The following is a 23,460-nucleotide window of genomic DNA, read 5'->3' on the forward strand; positions in this document are numbered from 1 at the left end:
AAGTTTTCTTTTTCCACTGGGGTTGTTACCACCCATCTTGACAACTTATTTTAGCAGGATAAATGAAAACTTGATTTCCCTTAATATTGACATTCCCTTCTCCGTTGCTTTTGTGATATTTTGTGTAGCTTTCATTGTGATGGAAGCAAATCTGAAAAACAAAGCAACAAAAAAATTAAACTAAGGAAAGTACATGAAGCAAGCATCAGTTTCAGTTCTCCAATAGTGTGAAAGATGCAGTTTGTTACCAGGCAAAGTAATTTCAGAATATTTTTTACCCTTCAGAAGAGAACACTAATTAAAGTATTCCCTGCTGCTCTGTTGTACGAGGCAGCATAGCTCTGATGCTGTTCAGAGGAATTTCAATGGCTGTGCTGAGCAAGTCTTATGGGTGGGTAATGGTGGTTAAAGTGGAATGGAGGCTAGAGGTGGTTTATTCTTAATAAAAATGTTAGCTGAGAAGAGAGTACTTCAAATAATGTAGTGAGGTCACAGCGGCAGAACTTAGAGAGGCAAATTAAAATATTTAATTACTCTTGTGTTTTTTTCCCTGTTCATGTCCAAGAAATACAGATAATTTTTTACTGTCTTCTCCTGACACCTCTGTGCAGGACTAGGGAGAGCTGCTGAATTGGTGTAGTCATCTGCTATTGCAAGCAACTGCTATGTATAGTCCCAGCCACAAATGTCTTAAGATACATATGAAGAAATAAAATTTAGGCCTTTTTTCTTGGGTGACTCCAAAATGTGGGACTTCACCTTTGGTTTTTTTTTTTTTAGGTTTGGCTTCAGTCTTAATCTCTGCCTTCTCGCAGCTGATAGTTTTGCTCTGGTGATGTGAGTCTTCTTTGTTGCAGCTCTTGCCGTCAACAGGAGTTTTTTTCACTGACTTTCCACCTCATCTCAAAACTGAGAAGGGAACATGGCCTTAGTCAGTTCCTTAACTCCTTTCCATACCTGCTGTTATTTATTTGTATCTACAGGGTATTTTAGTAGGGAGAGCGTGCTATAGCCAAGTGAAGTCATGTTTGGCTACAGCTACTGGAGTAGATCCTTCTTGGCCCCTAAAGAGCAAAGAGAAGCAATGGATGTACTTTAGGTATTAAGTTGTCCATTCCTTTCAGGCATAACTCTTGTGCTAATATAGATGTTAATAGTAACGAGTATCGTGAATTGGCTTCCCATGGCTTTAGCAGGTGTTTGCTAACATCGCACATTTGGAGTGTGTTGTAGTGAATTTGCCTGCTTTGAGATCCCATGACTTAGTGGAATTTGGTTATCACAGTGGGACTTGCAGTCAGTACAGAGAAACTCTGCTGAGGCCAAGCCTTGAGACACAGCCTGTGTACCTGTCCTACCCTTCCTGGGTCCAAGGCAAAACACGCAGATGATGACTGGGCACAAATCATAAAGGCCAGAATAGTTTGTGCACTGTTCCCCAGACATCTGCTTCAGTCTAGACTGCTGATTGTGAGTGTTTTGAGTCACCTGGCAGAATGTACGTAAATTTTTGGGGCAGTCAGAATACTCTCAATATGTAATTTTCCCCTTCTTGATGCTCCTTCAGTGTTGTCACAACATGCTCACTGCTTAGATGCCTCCAGCTGCAGCTCACTGGCATGGATCAACAAAATTGGGTGGTTTATAAGGTGAGAAAGATATAAGCATCACACTCTCAATATCAAATTGATATTTGACGAGGAAGAGGGCTGAAAGACTCGGTAGTGTCACTTGAAAATGTATGAAGGAACAGGCAGCCACCTTGAACAGAGATTTGTCATCTTGCCAGGGAGCCACAGGGACAGAAACCAGCACAAGCTGCATCCAGTCACCTGAACATCACTCAGCCATAGTTGTGTGTTCGCTTTGTTGTTGGTGAGCCATTCTATTTAGAGCTTTAATTCCTATAAGATGGAATTTTTGTTTTGACTTCATGGTTGTGGGTTACTTAAATGCAGAGAATTATGCTCAGGAAAGAATGCTAGTCATGCCAGAGACTAGGTATTGGAAATGGAGAGAAATGCAGAAAGGGGGGAGCCTTAGTGGTGCTGCATTTTTCTGTTCTCCTTAAACTAAATGCTTTAATCTCCAGATGAAGCAACTAGTACAACAGTTCATGTTAATTGATAGCACTCAATCATCAATCCACTCGGCTTCTGCAAAGAACATTTGTTCAGCAGCACTGGCAGAGCATCAATGGAAGTTAATTTTAATGCTAATTTGGAGCCTGGCTTATTTCTCTTTTAAAAGGTTTTTATACATGAAATAAATTTTTATTGCTAATTCATTTCATTATCATCTGGTGTGGGTTCATGCTAAATAGTGCAGTTCACTCTTCCTTTTCTGGAATAGGGAGAAGCTGCTGTCCCTCCCTAAATACTTATGAGTTGTGATTGCTGTTGGAGGTGCTGTGCAGGGTTAAGGGACCAAAGGTTAAACCAATGAAAGGGATATTTATTTTTAATATTGAAACAAGCTGTGGTTCTTCCAACCAGGTAATTCATGGCACAGGAGCCTGGACCTCCTTGCCACGACAAGCTGTGGACTCTGGCAGGAGAGTGCTTTCACTTTCCTTTTGATTGATGGGAGCAGCACTGCCCTAACCCTAATGAAAGATGCTGTCAGAACCTTCCATGGTGCTTTTAAGTGATGCGGCAGAGCAATGCAGTTCACAATGCCTGACTGCATCCCTGATGCAGCACAACTGTAAGTGTGCACATTGCTGCAAGTACGATGGTACCCATTTCTGACAAGGCACTTGAGTGATTACCCCTGTCCTTTTTAACTCTGAGATGAGGATCCAGCAGGCACCAGTGTTCTCCAGATAGAGATAAGCAACTGATTATATCTAGCGTAGCTTAAAAATGATTTTAAAATCTCCTCATAAATATTCTCCTGGTAGGAGTGTCTGTGGTGATGTGAGTTTGCTTTTCTCCTATTGAAAGTGAGATTGGCTTCCTTCAACTCCTGTGCACAACAGCCACATTGTATTTCTTGGATTCACTTTATAGGATTAGGAGTAAAAGCTGAGTGGAAATCGTGCTCAGCTTCATGTCCAGGTCAGCATATTCGCCTCTCTGGTTCTGTAGCGTCAGTGGTGAGAAGCTACAGAGCTGTCCAGTGCTGAAGTGAGTCAAGTGTTCTATTATTGCCATGGGTCACGTGCAACCATTTGAAGTAAACCTCTTCACTGTTTTTGTACTTCATCGCGTGGAATCAGGGCTCCAGAATGATCAAAGCTTCAGGCTTAAATTATCCTAATTGGGCAGAATCAGAGGCGCGTGAGTTGAGGCTTACAGTTTGCCACAGAGGCAATGTGCAGCTTACGTGACCATGTCCTACTTTCTCAAGAGTCTGCATGCTCTTACTTCCTTTTGGGGTACAAGATTTTGAGTCTTATATACAACCAGGACTATTTCAGACTGTTTTTTTTTTTTTTTGTCCTGTTATAATATGAATAATAAAATTGCAGGCTTGGCCTCAAGTAACAACTCTTGTAGGTGATGTGTACAGTTTGAGCCTCATAAGATCATTCCAATTGGTTGTATTTTCTTGGTTTTTGAATATTAATAGTATATCTAGATATGATTTTTGGTTATTTGAGTACATCTCTCTACCCCAGTACAGAATCAGTTTATAGGTGTGATATTGGAGACATGCAGAAGCATTTGAAATTTTTATGAAATGGTGAAGAAATTGGGTCTGGGACAGTATTAGTTTCACATTCCCACAGTGCCTGGGCTCTGGGAACCTGGTCCAAAACTGAAATTTCTAGTCACTGCCATAGCACAGCTGGATTACAATAAATGTCACCAAGTCCATAGGAAATCTAAATAGAGAACTAAGGTATTTTCTTTTGCTCTCTTTTTCAAGACAACCTCAGTGGTCTAAATATCATGGTCTATATGTCAAGAGTACTTCATACTCTTCTTTAAAGTAAGTTATTGTCATGAAATTTCATAGTAAAATCTTTATTCCATAGTTGAAAGTCTATGAAGCAACAGATGAATACTGTTATTTTTCATTTCTTCAGATAACTTGATTATTTTCCAGTGGGAAAGATTTCTGCTGGAATGTGGGAAATAATACCCAGGAATTTCTGCCATTCTCTACAGTTCTAGACCACTTGCTCTCCTTTTAGAAAAATGTTTATTAAATCTTATAAAAATATTAAAGCTCTGGAACTGGATGAGTTTGAAGACAGGTTGAATGCGGCTTTGAGCAACTTGATCCTAGTGAAAGGTATTCCTTCCTGTGGCAAGAGGATTAGAATTGGGTGGTCTTCAGGGTCCTTTCCAACCCAACCTATTCTATGATTCTGTCTTTCCCCAAGTAGCTTTTCATTCAGTCCATTATGAAGTGTCAGCATCCAGTCTTTCCTTTGTGTGTGCTCCTGGCAAAGACTTATTTTTTGTGTGGATGAAGTCACATTCTTGCACATTTGAGAGCTGTTCACTTATTGGTATTCCAGGATTGGAGTATCTTACTTGAACTGTGTCCCTGTACTGAGAATGATTCTCTGTGTATCCTGCATCTGCTGTGGCTCCATTCAGAAAAGCTGTTTAATCCTTAAAGTGTAAAATCTATCACATTTGCAAATGCATTACACAAACATACATGATAATGGTATCAATTCCAGATATTCAAATTTTATTTCTCACTCCTTTTAGAGCTTTGTGCTGCTAGCTCCTTTTTTCTTTGTTTTATGCCTGTTGCCCAGTTGTGTAGCTACAAGCACAAACTCTGTAATGCCTTCTGTTAACCATCTAAATTGGGGTGTTATTTTCTCCAGCATGATCAGGCTGATCAGTTGCTTGAGGGAGGACATGTGTCACCTTTAGCTGATTCCAGTAAAGTCATACAGCAGACCTGAGTGTTCAGTTTGAGGTATTGACTGTGCTCCCAGTGAGTCTGGTACTTGTGCACCCTTACTGTATTTCTACTGCAGTATGAGATGGGCATTTTGCTTCTCCTTCCTAAGTCTTCTTGTCCTGGGAGTGCCTCCTGAATCTCAGCCTTGTGCCTGCCACCTTAATCTCTTGTTCCCTTTAAGGTAGGCTGTCCTTAGAAATAATTTTGCTGAAAATGATTTGCACGTGCAGCTCATTGAGCTTGTACTGCAGTTTCTTCCTGGTGCTGCATTTGCCTCTTTACCCCGGTGGGTGGAATCTCTGGGCAAGATAAGCTTGCAGCTGTATCTCTTTACTATGATTTTTGTCACAATTGCTGTAATTAAACCTGATAAAGCAGAACCCTAGGAGATAAGAATAATAAGCTAATGGCATATTTTCTTAAAGGTTGGGATGTTTCCCCTTGAATGTATTTTCTGTTAGATTGGCATGTTGTCTTCATCCTTTGCATCAGAGTGTCTGATGATCCAGTGAAGGCATGTTTAGAATTATCCTGGATCTTTTTCACCTCATCCTGTGTTCAATGAACTGAAGCCTCATGCTTTTTTGGAGGAGAATAGTACATAAATTAATGCTGGGCAGCAATACTGTCTTTAGTAAATAGTTTCAGACATTATAGAGAAATAGACTGTGCAAGGTAATTTTAGAGCAGTAGCTAAAATAAAAATTTGGATCTAGAGTTAACTGTATAGATAAAAATGTGTCCAGAAGCACATAGGATGCTGAATCATGGGGTTTTTAATTTCTAAAATAAAATATTGCAGTTCAAGACTTACCTTTATATATTAGACAAAATTAACTATTTGAGCAGGGGAGGAACTAAACAGGATCAGCCAAGTCTTTCAGGGCACAGATTCTGTTCTGTGTAATTGGACAGCATTTGTCTCATTGGATGCTATCAGAGGCTACTGAGACACAAGCCTTTATTAAAGTTCAGACTAGGAGTATAGAGTAAAAAAGGTAATTCCTGAGCTGACAGTGTTTGAATCAATACCTGGTTTTGTAGCCCCTTTTCTCTAAATCTGAATTTCACCAGTGTGATGTTAAAGGCCTGTTCCACACCTTTCAAATGGTGCTTGAATAGAGCTCACCCATGTGTGGTGATGGATCTTTTGGGATGTGGTTACTTCCTCTGTCAGGATGAGGACCATAAAACAGGTTCTTGAATTGTAAAGGGCTGAATAACACTTCAGGCTATAAACCCCAGTGGGATTTAGCTGGCATTTCAGGCAGAGGCTGGTGGGGTGCATTGGGTGGTGTCAAAGGTGTTCAGATGTGCAGAATGCTTATTGCTGCCATCCATGGAGTTCTATTATCTAATGCTGCTCAGTGCACTTTGAATGGTGTCTTTCCTTCTCTACATCTTTCTTGACAAGCAGCAGAAACATTTAGTCCAGCTTGTCCTGGTCAGAACATCTTTCATTGCAGTGGATGGGAGATCTTCATGTTGTGACTCTGATTTGATTTGATGTTTCAGATGCGAAGGTGCAAGAAGTGGTAGACGACATTTATTGAAAGACAAGAGGATGTTTTAGGCAAGGGAACATCATGTCACCATACCCTCCTAAACTGAATTCCAATATGCCCTCCATTCTGCACTGGCCCAGCAGTCAATGGGATGAGAAATTCTCATCCCACACCTTATACATTCAAATGTACACCAGTTCTGGGCCTAACTTCAGGTCACATGATTTTATAACCATCTAACTTTTTTTGGCATAGAAAAAAAGAAGGCTTTTAGACCTATAGGGGTTTTCCCTACTCTGTACTGCTGCCCTGTTACCTAAGTTGGGCTGGCTTCTGCTGTTTATTTCTGCATTAAAGCACATAATATGCATGTCTTAAGAGAAATATAATGAATCTTAGCAAAAGTCCTTGGATACTAAATACCTTTGAGACTTGACTAGAATAATTTCATTCCTTGTTCAAGATCATGCTGTCTGGCAACAGGACATATTGCTGCTAATTTTCCCATAGCTGGCAGCTATTGGCATATTTGTACTGGGAATAAACAAAAGGAAGTTTGGGGCTGGAGAGAAGTTGGTCCCTTCTCAGATTCTGGTTCCCTCTAATCCCATGAAAGGTCATTTATCCTTCCAGTATTGTCATCTTCTGTTAAACTCGTTGTCATTTGGTGCAGAGTGACTGCAGCAATGTTGAGATTCTAGCCCAAAGCTGTTGACTGAAGTACATTTGAGTGCAGCAAGAACTTGATGCACCAGAAATGAGTTAGTGTAGCATTTGTGAAGAGGTGCTCAATGCCTAAGCCTTCTGTACACAAGGGCATATGATGTTATTGCAAAACTCATCACAGGATAAGTAAGGGCACAGTCCAGTCAATTGGAAAAAAATTTTTTTGATCACATCCACCAACTTTTCCTATTTCAAATACTTCTTCAAGAATAATTTCCTTCTGGTGGGAGAAACCACTTATGATTTCAGACAGCGGCAGAAAGATTAACAATATCCATGGTTCACAGGCTTTAGAATGACCAAGGTGTGCTTTTGCTCATCTTGGATTTCACAGTACAGTTGTCTGATCTTCTTACCACCATCTTTATCTTCCTTTCCTTTTCCTTCTAGTTGTCTTTCAGTTTGTTTAACTATTCAAGGACACCTTTTCAAATATCTGCATAACATTCAATTTCTCAAGGCCATTATTTGATCCAAGCTCTCATGTACAATAGGAAGTCCAGTTACAGTAGTGCAGCAAACAGCCTTGCAAGGGAAGGGCAGTGAGCTGTGCAGTCTTTTGTCACTCTCAATGTGTACTCCTTTACAGAGGAAGATGGGGTATTTTTGCAATTTAGTCATGGTGGGTCACCAGTTAATAATTTGAGCAAAGACAATCCAGGGCATGACTTTACAGGGAAAGAGCATGGTCAAACGTGAAGCTGTTCCTCACTTCAGAGAGACATTATACCTACTGCTTGTATAATTTAATGGTCTCTACTCACCAGGAAAAAAAATCTCAATGTTTATTTCAAGGTAGTTTTAATAGCTTTTGTCCGTCAGACTATGTGATCTAAGTAGTTATCTAAATGGTGGAGTTTGAGGCAAGAGACATTATGTACTTGCAGAAAGAAACTTTGCTCACTTAGGGATGATCTCCTCTATTAGATTTACTCTGCACATACATTTAATACCTGCAGGGGAGCTTTGTCTTGGAAATACTTTCTTACATATGAGGTGATGTCTTGAAAATTTCTTTTTTTTTCCAACCACAGTACCCTAATTTTTCTCTTGAAATAACTAGAATAGGGACAGCATAAAAAATATTAATGGATTTTAGACAATCTAGACTATACGGATGTATTTAAGAATGGAATCTTTCTACCAAAGACAGAGTATGTCCAAAGTCTTCTCTTTGCACAGTTTTAAAGACTCAATGGAGTCCTCCATGGATGGAGGTAGTCTCTCATCAGCACAGGATGTAGAGAGAACAGTTTATGGGAATAGCAGGGTGTCTTCTTTCTGGTCTATCCATGCTGGAGTCTGCTCATGGGGAAAAAGCCCAGCCTGGATGCAAAGCTGATGCTGGATTTCTTCCTCACTTATTTCTTTGATAGGCTAGTTACCTGCTGGTATTTCTGCTTTTGGAGCTGAAATAATTTCAGATACTGTGGCTTTAATTTAAAATGTGCAAAACTGGATCGATGGCAACAGGGGTGTACTTCCCAAATTTAAGGCAAGACAATTCACCTTTTTATATATAACAAGTAAGTAAGAAAAATGCCTCTTAATTTCAGCTTAAAAGCAAAATGCTTTTTGACTATAAGGGGAAAACTGTCTCCTTAGTTTAATTCTATAAATCCCTACCATATAACTCCTGCTGCAGACTTTATTCTTCCTTCTCCTTTCTCCTCACCTTATGTTCTAGTTCAAATTGTAAAGCTCTGCATGTGACCCCTGCACTTAGTTGCAGGACAAAGCCTACATGAAAATGCTGTCAGAAAGATGTTGCATAGCTCATATTAAGTGTTTTTGTTTAAGGGATTTTTTAAAATAGATTGCTGTAGTGCTGAATGTGAGTGTAAGATCCCCTGTAAGTGGGATCTTCTGTGAGATTTGTCTGTGTTAGGTCTCAGTCTTATTTCCTCAATGTTGCATGCAAGCATCTGAATGATTCTGTCATGTTGTGTTTTCTGCTGTTTAAACATGAGGTTGAAGTGCTACAGGAAAGCTAAATGCTTTCTCCAGCATAGCTATTTGTGGTGCTTGCTGTAAACTAACAGGGTATACAGAGAAAGGCTTATGTTCCTCTCACTTTAAGAAGAGGACTAAATGTGTCTAGAAAGCCACATTTACATTGCAAAGCAGCATGTAAAATAGCTTCCCAAGGTAGAGAGATAGGCACCCTTAGACTTCACTGCATGTGATCAGACACTCAGCAGAATGAGTGATATCAGTGCATCCACCCGTATTTTCTTCTTGGCAGTCTGGGACCTTGCTTCTTAGACATCCCTTGGAAATAGGTTTTGAAGCTGGTACATGAAGACACCAAACTCCATGGGAGCATCTTCCTATGAAAATCATAGGGTGTACGTTGATACAGAAGAAACCTGACCATGGAACAGCATTTGCAGTGCTTTTTCTTTGGCTTGACAGCAGTGCTGAGATATTGCTTTGTTCCGTGAGCTATTGGGTCATCAGTGAGTTTTTACTGGTAATTGCTGTCTCACTGACTTTTTATTGATCATTTAATTTCTGCCTCCAAACATGTAGAAGCAAATATTTTTTTGGCCCTTTTAACCTCCTTAACTTTTCATTTGTGCTCTGCTTCCCTCTCCCCTGTGGCCAGCCCAAAGCAAATAGGTGGACAAAAAGATTAATAGAAGCAAGGAGATGCCTTCCTCCTCTCAAGTGCCCTGTGGCTTGGAGACTGTTATTAATAGCTGAAGTAAAAAAGTGTTTCATCACCCTCTTCTTGCTCCTGCTTCCTTGCCAGCCCCCTTTCCTTGGTCCCTGGAGAGAAAGGGTGAGCTCATCACTTTCCAATGCAAATTCAGCTTTTGGTCTCATACTTGGATTCTTTCCTTATCATGGGTGGAATATTTATCTTCTGCCAGCTGGTGGCTTTAAGCAAGCTGCTATTTGCTGGGCTATCCAGAGAGCATGTGAGGAACAGGCCTAGCAAAAGCTGCTCAAGCAATTTATTTTTTCTCTACTCTGAAAATGTTCCTGTCTGCTCAATATGTGCGCACACATTTTTTGCACCTCTGTCTTTGCTCACACAGTGGTTGAAAAGAAAAATTAGGGAATTAGGGGTACTTTGATGTGGAAACAGAAATTGAAATGTAGGTGTAATAGTCTGAAATATGTGGGAGTCAGTCTGTGGAATCTGGTCACATAAAGCCCATACACAACAAAGCTGTTGTGTGTCTGGAGATCCATTATCTTTAGGGATTACTTCCTTTTCATGTGTACACTGTATCTGATTTTTGTCTGTCTAGAGATCTAGTGGGTCAGTACTGGAAGGGACCTTGCAGGTTTTCATCCCAGATGAGTTGGGAAGAATGGGAATGGCGCCCTGTTGTCTATTACCCCATTTCTGGAGGGATAGCACAATATTTTGGATCCTTTCCACCATGCCCCTGCTAAGTCTCCACAAGACGGCTTTACCAGTTGAGCATTGCCTAACAAGTTTCACTAAGCTAGAGGCTCTGAGAGAGTCTTTATTTGGAAGTTAAGTGAGATGAGCTTGGAAGAAAAATAGAAGGAAAAAAGAGCATCATGATTCTGCTTCTCACTCTGAAAAAAATGTTTGCTCTTTCCTAGTGAAAATCTTTAAGCTGTGCATTCTGTTAATGTATCTGCTGGGTATGTGCCATTTTGTGGACAAAATATTTATTTTCTGGCTCATCCTTTCAGTGGCTCTCAACTCCATGGATACAGGCAATCTTTCCCTTCAGGTAAAACAGAGGATGCTGCAAACTTCTGAGTATGTTTTCATGAAGTTTTGTGTTCACTGCACTTTTGGTGGTCAGTAAAGGCCTCTACATGTAAAAAAGCAAGTTTAAGTACAATTCTATATTGAAATATCCAGCTGCCACTGGCAGCCTAACAGGCTGCACTGCAGACTTTCTGCATTTTACCCCATGGGGAATCTATGTGTTCTTGTAAGCACATTTATAGTTACACTTAAATACAGTTAGGAAATTGTTGTCTATTTTCATGGAGAAAATTGTTTCTGAAGAAAAATGTATGCAAGGGAACAGAACCACATGTGAAACTTAATCCAATGCTGCTGGTGGTTTCAGATGAAAGAAACCGATGAAATTCGAAAAATGCTGTAGAATTTTCAAACTATGTTTTTCAGACTTTCAATTGAAATACAGAATTTAAATTATTCTTTAAAGGCATCAAAATAAGTTACAGGTTGATACTGTTCTGTGGCTGTACAAAACTTTTCTGGTGACCTGAAATTTTTATTTTATTTTTTTTTTTCCTGCTGTGGTGTGGCAGGGTTGAATTTAAAAGAAGTAATTTGTGTTTAGGACCCTAGTGTTCACTGCGTTTTCAAGGAGGGGATGCTACTTCAAACTGCTCTTGTTATGCTCTTGTACCATTAGTTGAATTTCCATTAGCACATCTTCTAATTTAGATTTATTTGTGAAGAACAGGCATCATCTCACAGCACATTGTGTTCTGAACCAAAGCACGATAACTAGACAAGATTAGGTGGTTGTTTTCAGAAGTGCACTCCTGATCCATGTCACATGTTCCTTTAGACATGTTCATTGTCTCTCCCAACGTGTGACCCTTGGGTCTGTCTGTGAATGGGAAAGGCCACTGGATCAGATCTCTCTTTGATTTTACTCAGGTATCCACAAGGTGAGTAGAACCTGACTGTGTGCCTCTATCCCCTTGCAGGGGAGGCAGCTAGAGGATAGCAACTGAGTCTTAAACAAAAGACAGAAACTCCAGCTCGTCAGTGAAGGGATGCATCAGCCCAATTTCCTGGCAGCTCACAGCAAGTGAGCACCTGTTGTTTCACTTTATCTAGGATAAGTAGCAACAAACCCTACTGGCAGATCAAGCTGAACCTCAGTGCAGGATGACATCAGGCCAGTTAGGAGGAAACATCATCTCTTGTTATAATAGTTTGGCCCATGATGCAACTGAGAATCTAGGTTGAGGTCCATTAATTAGAACAATGGCTTCTATTTATGCATATAAGTTAATGAATATTCACCAAACATGTTAATTAAGGTGTTGCTTCTTGCATATTGTTCCTAGGTTTTTAGCCCTTTACTCTGAGCTATTCTATTATTCAAAATATTCATGTGGCACCAATGGAATTTTTGATTAGGTATTAGGGGTGGTCAGATGTGGGAATCGGTGCTCAAGGATGTGCACCTCTATTCCTGGAGGTATTTAAGTCTTGACAAGGTCCTGAGCAACATGAACTACCTTTCAATCTGATTTTAGCTTTGAAGTTGTTCCTCTTTTGAGCAGGGCATTAGACATCTAGAGAACCCTTTTAACATAAATAATTCTACAGTTAATGCTGCAGAAGAATAGTGTTCCTACGTTTTTGGTATTAATCTATTTATAGATCTGGAAAAAATGTAACCATGGTTATAATAAGTAGAAGTAACAAAATAATCCTGTTAAAAGTGTTGCAATATTTTCTAATAAGTATCTGATTTCATTAAAAAATCATCCTGAGTTCCTTATCTAGTCAGCATATCTGATTGCAATCTCTGATTGCAGTTATGTCATAGCAGCTGGTCAAAGTAGAACTTAATTTCTCTGTCTCTCCCCTTCCAAGGTTTAATTTGACCAGTTAATTCATGCTGAAGCTGCAAGGATCTTGTCTATAATGAGGTACCTCCAGATGAGTTTTGATGACCCATAAGAAATGAAGAAAGTAACTGAGGGCAGCACATACATCTGAGGGTGATAATTCTGAAATTGCACCAGCCTGAATTGCCAGGGCTAGTTTGAAGGATGCAAAAATGCTAACACAAACAATGAACTTTTCTTGTGAGAGGTAAGAGAAGACATAAGACAATAATAGATACATATGCCACATGGAATTGCTTTTTGTAAGCAAATGTTAGTCCTAACTGTGATTGTAGCCTCTGGAAACCTTACTGAAATGCTATGCTAAGAGAAACAACCCACTACGAACTTCCTCTGCTTTACAGATTTCTGAAGATAATGTGAAACAATTAGAGGCGAAATGACCAATGTGCATCTCTGTTTGTTATGGAGCTAGTCACCCAATGAGGGAACAGTAACCAAACCATGGGGTTAAGGCAATCTCTCATACTGGAGGCAGTTTCTCATAATGAAGAGCAAATATATGTAGTGAGAGCAGTTTGTGAGCCAGAGGCTAAGATTCATTTTCCTAGGAAATGTTAGTGTAGTAATTCTTAAACAGATTTGTGAAAATTAGAACTAGCACAAAGGGTGAATTTTGTGGAATTGTTTGCTACAAAACAGTTCATTCAGGGGTATCTGCAACACAGAAGAAAGAAAAGCTGCCTGGAGGTAGCAAAGGCTCAGAATATCCACATCAGTCTTTTCAGGGAAGCTCATAATATCAAAAGCTTTGACTGGAAATGTAGTAAAACAAATACTAGTTTTACAGCTGGATCCTTCTTAGAACCAATATGCATACTATAAGAGAAGAATGGGTACCCTCCAGTTCAGACCTCTGCATGCTACAGAATGCAAGGTGGCACTCAGCCCTAGCTTGTGGAGTCTGGAATGGCTGCACCATAGTTCATCCAGAGTAAGTGAGCTGCTGGCTCCCTGTATCTGAGATTGCTGATTGCTGTCACCCAGGGAGTGCTGCAAAGAATTTTAGTGTGGGAGAAAATTTTATCTCTATTTGCAGCTCCTCTAGCTACCAGAGGTAACTTATTCAAAGGTATTGGGTTAATCTGTAGTTGAACCTTTAAGGATGGTTCCCCAGTCTGCAGCCCTGAAAGCTGAGGCAGGAGGGAAGTGTGAAATACTCTAGTCCTCAAGGCAGGAGGGGAGTACTCAGATAACCCATGCAAATAACTCTGTGCCATCTTGGGCTGGATCTGAAGTGACATTACTGTCACCTAACTGCTCTCACAGGTTACCAGTTTGGTGAAAGATAATGTCAAGGGCTACTTTCTGTTGCCAGCTCTCAGATTGGTCTGTATTATGCAGAATACTAAACTCTACACACTGATGTGGTAAATTAATGAAATTTGGCAACTATCTTTGCAGGGGTCCACTGACCAGGGCAGATGCCTCTGGGTGCTTCTGAGATCCAAAATTTAGGACAATAGCAACCAATACCTTGGTGATATTTTGAATTGCCATTCCATTTCTTAAATTAACCATGGTAAAAGCTGTTGCTTGGAGCAGTTTTAAAGAGTTGAAATATTATATTTAGGGAAGTGGTGGGGGTACAGTGGTGATGAAGAAATACTGGTCCAAAAGTTCTGAAAACATTGGGTGTTTGCCTACCAGACAAACAGTCTGGACACCAGCACTATGACCTTAATTGATCTCAACCCTCTTCTGTTTAGAGTGAGATAACGGTTCAGTCACTCCCTGCATTACCAACAGTTTGAGCCCTCTGCTGGGATGGTGTTTACAGCTCCGGTAATGCTGTGGTAGATGAGTTTCTCGAGCAGCTGGACCAACATCAGAATGTTAGTTGGTAAAGTTCTGAAAGTTGATATGAAAAAATCAGTGTTTTCAGGTGATATTTCTGCTGTGGCCTAGGTTAAAAGTTTTTCTTGTAATGGAGAGAAGAGGAAGTATTATAGAATGATAAGGTGATGGTATGGAGCACTGATCAGCAGATATGGGAAGGAAACAGCAGCTGAGTGAGTCAGTAAGAGGAGGTGCAAGTTTGATGCTGTGAATTCCTAGCTGCTCAGGATGAAGCTATCTCTAGTTTCCTTATCTCCAGTTTGTTTGTCATCTGACCTTTGCAGGAACAGGGGGTTGCCAGCCACAGTTAACAGCTGCTGAATCCCCTGAGCATCTGTGCTTGTGAGGATGAGGCAGAGATTTGCTCTGCATGGTTCTAGTTGCATCCTTCTGCTGATCCTTTTCTTAACACTCTATTAGAAGATGTCAGCTACTTCTCTTTAGGTTTTTCAGAAAGCATTTCCCTTTGGTCAGAGAAATATAGGATATACTGCATCTGTCCCTGGAGCAGCTTTGTGGTGGTTTTTGTGTTTCTTGTGGCCAGCTATAACTCTTGCTGTGGCGGCTCCTAGCTAAAAAATCCCCCACTCTCTGCTCTGCTCTATAAATACTGTTCCCAGTTATTGGAGCAAAGTGCAGAGCAAACCTGCAGTTGCATTTGGTCAGAGTTTGTGCTGAAGGCTGGAGATGCTCCATAAATTGCAGTTACCCTATTGAGGGTATGGAAAGGAAAGCTTGCTTTGCTTCTTACCCCAAGGACTGGAGTGAGCATAGCTAGTAGTTCTTCTGAAGATGATAAGGATTTTCGAGCATTTTTCTGAGAAGACTTTCCAGCAGAGCAGTAGTTCTGATCCTTGCTTTCTTGCTGCTTTTGCTCTCACGGGGACCTCCAGGACTTGGATCTTTGGGCATCTTGAACATTGTTCTTTTCTGTGTGGAACAAGTAGGGAAACATGAGAAGTACGATATCATCACTGCCTGTAAACTCACCCTTCTCCTAATTTTTATTGCCAGGTCCAGGCAATTGAAAGCCTTTTTCTTAAGTTCAAAAGCTTATCCTCACCTTCAGTTTGAAATATGCTGATGTAGTGGCATTGACTCAGCATAGTCACTCTACCACACTTACGAGAGTGGGTTTAAAAAAGTGGTTCATGTTTAAATGCCAAGCAGTCACAAGCATTGTCCTTTTGGGCCATGAAAGTCTTGAGTTTCTCAGCAAGATACTGTAGTGCCTGTTTCTGCTGAGTTGGACACCATTGCTCCCTGGTAGAGCTGGCAGGGCTTCAGCACCCTCTGTGAACGGCTGTGCCAAGTGCTGTACCATGCCCTATTTGCCCACCGTGGTTGATAGTGGTCCCTAAGCTATTCTTGTGTGCTTATGTTTCATTAGAGACACAGGGAAGCAAGCATAAGCCCAAAATTATGGATATGGTCAAGCAATGACCTGAATTCAGCCAATAAACTCTTTCTGCTTTAGGCTTTGGTGATAAAAGTGATATTGAACAGCTTGCTGCATTACCACCAAAAGTCTTTGCAGAATTAGATATCTCATGGACCTTACTAGAAATTAGCCTTTTTGGTTCCAGAAAAGCTGCAAATAGAGCACGATTTTTTTCTCCTTTCCTTCTGTAAGCTTTTTTTTTGGTATCTTGGCTCTCTGTCCCTTCCTACTATTCTATATAAATCTCTTGTTTGGGCAGATATCTGATAACCTAAAGATTAATTACTGACAAATAAGCAAAGCATTTGTTTTCTTGCTGATGCTTCTAATCTATGAAAGCAACTGAGCAAAAGGGGATAGGAAAACCTATAAGAAAACAAGGTTGTGATTTGGGGATTTTTATTTTAAGCTCTTTGCACACTAGCTGTATTTTTATTTAAATACTATTCTTAGTTTGAAACTTTAATTCTGGGCGTACGTTTGGTGCCCAGATGGTGCAGACTCACACAGAAGCCCATCACGCTGTCAGGGCAGGCGGATACATATGTAAATATTTTGCCTTTTCCCCCTATAATATTTGGCTTTGTCTAATCTAATTGCTGTCAAAGGCAGAATGTGAAGAATACTTAAGAGAAGCAAACAATGAGGACCTCAAATGTTTATACTGCACTAACACTGGAAGATGCTGGTAGACTGTAATGTAATTAATAACTTGTTTCATGGGTTTTCTTCATGCTGTGAATTCATGGTCTATGATCTAAGTTCGTGCCGAATAGTATCTTAGAACCCTTAGTAGAAATTTGTGTTTGTAGTGGTTTAAAAGCATATTTTACCCTGTGGAACTGTCGATATGAGGCTAATGGGTCTGCCTTTTCAGTTCAGGCTGGCAGTAAGTGTCCTCTACCTGCCTCCATGTGTATAGCTCTCTTTATTATTTATATAATTCATTGCTTCATTTAATTTATTCTATTGAGTGCTCATCTTAATGTATTTTTAATACATAGAAGCATTTCCAGCATAGCTGCTTCTTTGACTAGTGGTAGCAAGCAGCAAACAGCGTGGCCAGCCACATTAAGGACACTTATTTAGTCATCAAAGGCCTGAGCCAAAATAACATAATGTTAGTGGGAAGATGACTTCCATGAGCTTTGACTCTGCCAGCTTAGGTCTAATGAAGCCAGTGTTAGCTGAGAATGGTGGCAAAAGCAATGTAGCAAACCTGTCTGGCTTTCATCAATACAAGAACAGTTATACTGTTGCAGGTTTCTGATCAGATGTGGAATTTGGATAGGCTGTAATTCATGGAAAGCATCAGACTACATGGGACCCTTTCTTCTAAGGACACTAACTATGCAGAGAGATGCCAGGAAATCAGATTCTAGAGGGGCAATTATTGTACAGGAAAGAAAGTATTTGTAAAAGGCGGTGTGATGTGACCAGAAGACATCAGAAGCAGCACATGGTGCTTTTTTCCATTAAACATAGGTGAAATAAAAAAAAAAAAAAATCGCCCATTTCAACCATTGATGTTACCATCTGAGCCTCATTGTTCAGGGATGCCAATGAATTCTGTCTCTGACCCTGGTGTAAAAGTGTCTGGGTACCTTCAAGAGACAGTGTAGCCTGTCACATGTCCTTCTGCTGTGGGGTGGAAAGGGTCAGGAAGTTGTTTACAATCTATATGTATAATTTTTCTGTGTTTTTTATTATTTAAGAAAGGACCGGAGGTGTTTGCTTTGTGGATTTCCTGAACTATGGGTATTGAGTCATGACCATGACTGGACAAAAAGTGAAGACATGAATTTATAGTTAACATACACTAACTGCATGGCAGTTGCTAGCTCATAGTTCAGGGAAGACATGAAAAAGGAGGGGTTATTTACTACACAGATATCTCATGGTGAAAGCAGGCACTGGCAGCTACTACAGGCCAGTCTTGGAAGGTGCCTGGAATGTGTGGAAGACAAACTTCTTGTATCATGAGTTTGGATCTGAGCTTACATGTCATGGGCCAGAGAGAGTGCTGGTTGTCACAGTGGGCAGGAATGGTAGGGATTGCTTTGCTCCTGGGCTTTGCTTTTCATTGTCAAACCCACCTGGCCTATAGCTGGCAGGACATGTTACGTTCATTTAACCACACTTTTTCTGCATTTTGCCTTTCCCAGGAGCAATTGAGCGGTGCTCGTACATCAAGTACCACTACTCCTCAGCCACCATCCCCAAGAACCTTACCTACAACATCACCAAGACGATCCGCCAGGATGAGTGGCACGCCTTGCGTAAGTGTTGCAGCCTTTCTTCACCCCTCTCCTCGTGTGCAGGCGGGAGGTGCTCCCTGGTAGATGAGAGCAGAAGCTTTGAGTGACAGCCCGCTCAGAGCCCTCTTCTCACATACAGTTTGTCTTTGTAGCAGACGGATCGATTTGTTCTTAGGAGCTACATCTCTGTTTCTGCTGCTGACTGGAAATTCTGCCGAGGCATGAGAATGTGGCAGTGGGGAAAGAGCATTTGTATGCAGAGATTAATATTGAGTTAAATACAGAAATGAATAACAAAATCAATGCCCTATTTTTTAATTCAGCGGGATGCTCTGTACGTGAGCACATTCTCATGCCATTGCTAGTGCTGCGTCTCCTGCTTCCAGGAGAATTCATTGCTGGCTTTTATTGTAGAATGTGTCCTGCTGCCAGCAGCTCCTGTGTGAGTGTGGCATCATTCTTCTTTGAAGATCTGGAAAGAGAATTGCTGCACCCTTTTAGGCACAAGGAAGCAGCTTGGCCCTCAGTGATAATTGTAGCCAGGGGTCACCACCTTGTAACATTTGCTGAAGTGACAAGATCTGACAGGGATGGAATTGCCTTGGGGGGATGTATTGGCTGACCTGAAATCTTGTCTCTTTCTCATCTTGGAGATGGAAAAGAGTTTTCACTGATAAAATGCAAGAGGTAGAATTTCACAAGGAAGGGTGTCTCTGTGACTGCTCGCTACGTTGTCGTGGGGACTGATGAATGTCCTGAGCAGCTCTGTTTCGGCGGAAGCGGTTAAATCCCCTTGAAGGTGGCAGGGTTTGAGGCAATACTGATTCTGGAGAGAGATCTCTGGTCTTCCCATGGCTTTTAGTATGTTTCACTCCTCCCTTGTGTGGCTCTTGCTTTCCATTTAGGGGGTCCTTTTAAGCTCGGAGAAGGTTCAATATTATAATTGATTTCCTGCATGGCTGAGGTCCAGATAGTTTGAGATTCATTGGTGCTTGTTAGGCCTTCTTGATCCACTCTGGTAAGGAATTAAAAAGGTTCTAGAGGGTCTTGCTAAATGCTTGTTGATTTTTTTAAAATATGTCTCTGTGGATATAAATACGTATTTATTGTGACATGACAAAGAAAAAATAATTGAACGTATGCCTTTCTGTAGGTTGTAAGAGGCTGGTCTTGCAAAATACAATGTTATGCTAATTGGAAATCAGAAGATCAGAAAGTTCAGTTCCCCTTAGGTTTCTCATCTGTCTTCTCTGCTGGTGTTAGTATCATGTTAAACACAACAATGCTCATCTATGAGCAAAAAAAAAAAAATCCACCCACCACCCAAGACACCTTCTGTTTGGGCTCATAGGGCAGTAGGAAGGGACTTTGGTTTTTGCTTTTTCTGTGTGTGTGGTTTTGCCACTGTTGTGAATAACTATGACTTCTCTGCAACTATCTACTAGGAATCTCACTGTTCAGAAATTATTCTCTTAAATTAATCTTTATCCCAGCAATGGCTCAAATAAGGGTTTATGCACCTGGTCATCTAAGGTTGTGTACATCCCTTGGTAGGATCAGCAAGTTCCCGAGCTTTGTGTGTTGATAGGGCATTTGTCAGTCTCCAAAGGTGCAGCCTAGACACTGCTTTCACATTTATGTATCTGGTGTGGTCTGAGGCACTCTCAGGGGAAGGCTGCTCGTCACCTATCTGCAGAGGATACGTTGTGTGTGTAGGTGTGGGATCTTATTTCTGACCTGAATTTTCTTACTAGTTTCAGGAGTCAGATAGACATAGAGAGATGTAGATAGAACTGACACTTGCATTTACCTATCTGAAGACAGAGGAGAAGAGAAATACTTTGTTGTAGCTATTTTTTCCTGCTTAGTTGGTGAGCAATGCTTTATATGGGGTAATCCCACTGGTGGGGTTGTGGAGGTCACTGCTTTTAAAAATGAACTGAAAATGTATGACTATTTCCTGTGTAGGAACTGTGATTTTAGCCCCTGCTTTAGCAACTGACCCTGCTCCATGCCTCTGGAATAGTTTTATCCAGGACACAGCTACTTTATTTCAGCACTGGTCAATCTGGTATTTTTAAGTCAACCTGACCATTATTTTTCTCTGAATATTTTCCTATTCCTTTTAGTGAATGTTGTGACAAGCACCAAAAGAAGGGCTCAGGCCTAGCCCTCTTCTTTCTCTTGCCATGAATTATTTTTCAGACCTGTAGCATGAGATAAGGGGGGGAAAAGTATTTTCCGGCAGAAACACAGGGGCAAAATGCAATCTTGGAGAACTTCAGAGGAACTGGAAAGGTGAAAGCAGAATATTTGGTCAGCCTAGTAAACCAAAATGCCTCTTCCAGGCTGATGCCACTGTTATAATTTGCTGTATTTGTATTTCAGTCATGTGTTTTCTTTTTCTTGTGTATGGACAGCCAACTGTGATGCCTGCGAAAGAAATCTGTTTTACATGCTCATGGGGTTGGGGATCAGAGGAGAGAGGGATCCCACCATAGATGGTAAACTGCTTTTTTTGGAGTGGTGGGCATGACTGATGCTCCAGCAGTTTCTCTTGAATGGCGAGAGTGGGTGAGGGACAGTTAATTTGAGGCTGAGGACCCCATGGCACCATTCAGCACACGAAGCAGGTACTCCTCTAGCTGTGCTGTCAGCAATGCTAGAAGAACCTGAGAGAGCAGCTGGTCCTAGAGGATTGGTTGGAGCTGACTTGACCATTTTTGATTTTCTCTTTTTTTCATTCTCTTTGACATTTTCAAGATGGAGCTTTTGCTCCAAATTGATTGCAAATTGATGGCAGTATGAGCTGGGGAAATAGGACTTGTCTTCTCTGCAATCACTTCCTCTCAACTGTCTCTGTTTAAACAGGGGTGGAGGGAAGGATGATTGTAGTATTGTCAGCTCTTGCCTGTCAAGAGATAAATGTCCATCTAATTAGGTAAAACAAGTTTCTATGTGAGCTGAGAGGGGAAGAGAGAACCAGAGGAAAGCTGTGTCCAACAACTTTTGAGCATGAGTAATTGTCTTTATGGAAGATGCTGACATAGTGATATGACAAAGCTGCTATTAGGCATTTACCTTGTCACACTTTGGCCCTGGCTTTGAATGCAAAACCTAATCCATAGCTGGTTTTGTTTTTAATGAAAAACGAGACCAACATCATTTATGTCTTTAGAAACGGAGGTGTATTATTGCAGTACAAAACCAAGATCCATATTTATTCACACATTGTTCCATGTGTTTTATGCTGTTCCTCTAGGTTCACTTCCATTGTGCTACAGATTTGTTCACAAAACATGGGATGTGCTTATGGCAGGGGTTTGAGCTGTAGAATATGGTGCAGGTATTGGGTAGGGTGAGAAGTGTTTTCAGGTGATAGAATAAGTATTTCAACTGGATGCTTGTGCTTTAAGGAAACTGACAATAAAAGGGAGGCTATGTTGATGTTAATTCTTTTCTTTCTTTTCCCAAAATCTTCAGGAAACCAGTATCTGGTATATTATGGCAAAGCAGTTGAAAAGCTGTGTGTGTAATGAAAATGGCAGTACCTCCCAGGTTATGGGGGGACATGCTATGTTCAGTTTAGCATCTTCCAGGAGCCAACAGAGCTGCTCCTTAAAGCCACTGAGGGATAAGGCCCTCAAAGCCCAGGGAGTGTTCAATCTACTGTGTTACTCTTTGGAGAACAATGAACGTGTGTTGGGTCGAGGCTGTTGGTGGGTTGTTTTTTTTTTTTTTTCACACCACCAGAAGGACTGTAGTAAGGTCATTTTGCTTTCATCCCTGTTTGGCTTTGTGTGGGTGTGTTTGTTTTGTTCTGTTTTGTTTAGTAGGCTATAGGCAACCCAGGTCCTATATTCATCTTGTGCTGTACTCTGAGAATTAACTGTTTCATATAAAACAGTCATCTTCTCTCCACAGCAGATGAAGAAACTACTGTGGCTTAAAAGTGCTGCAAACAAGCTAGTAGTTGGTGTGTGTTCTTGAAGAGTGAGATTTGTTTTTCTCTCAGAAGAGTGCAAGGCTCCCTCTTCCCTTTCTTGTGCCTTGGTAGCTGAAAATGGGACAATTGCTGCACGGCACTCACAGCCTTCAGCAGAGCTCCCAGTGGCTTGTGTTATAGTGCATGAAAAGTCTCAACATCACAAGAGAGATAAAAAATTTTCTTCCTTGTCTCAAAAGCTCTTGTTTTGCTGATTCACAGAGCCTATGTTGTGAGATAGATAGTTGGATCTAGAAGCCTTTTATTTTTCCGTCCTCCCTACGTGTCACAAACCTGATTCTGTACTTTGGATTTAACATTGCCACAAAAGAAGGAATTTGTGTGTTCTTCTCCAGCTTGCCATTGCCTTCTCAGCCTGTCTTCCACAGCAGCTGTGTTTTGTGTCCAGGAATGTGAAGAGTGCTGCATCTGGGCAGGAAGTGGCTGAAATTGCTATGGAAACTGATTTTTTCCTGCACAGCTTAGAAATTGTCACCCATAGTGCTTTGGAGTGAGCCAGTTCATAAACAGGCATCTGATGCTTCCTAAGCGTTTAGAATTTCTTGGGCTTTTAAAAAATACTCCTTGTTTGGTACTATGGGATCTCCTTTGCCTGTCTTCTGTCCCCACATTTCTACTGCAGGACCACAGGACATGGGCTCTGAATTTGAAGTACAAGTGCAGAGAGCTGCATTGTCAGAACAACAATCATTATGCTTTGTGTTGGAATGATAATGTTCATCTCCACTCTGAAACTGCAGTGCTCCTGTGTTTGTGGTGGTCTAAAAGCCATTTGCAGAAAAAATGAATTCTAAAGTCAGAAGTAACAGTAGCCTGGTATGTTCTGAGAAGAGCAAGTATTGGAGGAAATGAGCAATTTCTACAGGGTGTACAGAGCAGTAATGTTTTAATACATACAGCATCTATCCTGAAAGCTGAGTGGATTTTATTTGCCTTAATGCTCTGAATTTTGCAGGAGCCTACAAAGTACTCAAATACTTCCTTATTACCTGTAAAACTACTGGAAAATTATCCAGCAACAATTAACACTCAGGAAAATGTCTGTACTTCAAATTTCTGCAATGTCTAGACTTCTTCCCAAGCCTTCTCATTCCATGAAACATGCAGTTGGGATTTGCACAGAAGCTCAGTTGATAGCTTGATGATGCCTTGGTAACACCCGCAGGCTTATGGACGTGACCCCATCTGCTGTTATAA

The 23,460-nt window shown here is 40.9% G+C and overlaps 1 protein-coding gene across 15 annotated transcripts in view; it reads left to right on the forward strand.

Annotated features, from left to right (window-relative positions):
- The window catches only part of TMEM178B (transmembrane protein 178B), a 236,879-nt gene that overhangs the window by 37,722 nt on the left and 175,697 nt on the right, over positions 1-23,460 (forward strand). For 14 of the 15 annotated variants that reach the window (XR_009207748.1, XR_009207749.1, XR_005700483.2 and 11 more), the window contains exon 2: positions 18,165-18,278. Coding sequence is in view for 4 of the 15 variants with exons in the window: in XM_040061742.2 (XP_039917676.1) it covers positions 18,165-18,278 (114 nt within the window). In the remaining 11 variants the exon portion in view is untranslated. Of the gene's footprint in view, positions 1-18,164; positions 18,279-18,409; positions 18,526-23,460 lie in introns of those variants that run through there. The other variant, XR_005700488.2, reaches the window with a different exon arrangement.

This window comes from Hirundo rustica, chromosome 4 (genome assembly GCF_015227805.2).
Source record: "Hirundo rustica isolate bHirRus1 chromosome 4, bHirRus1.pri.v3, whole genome shotgun sequence".
NCBI lineage: Eukaryota > Metazoa > Chordata > Aves > Passeriformes > Hirundinidae > Hirundo > Hirundo rustica.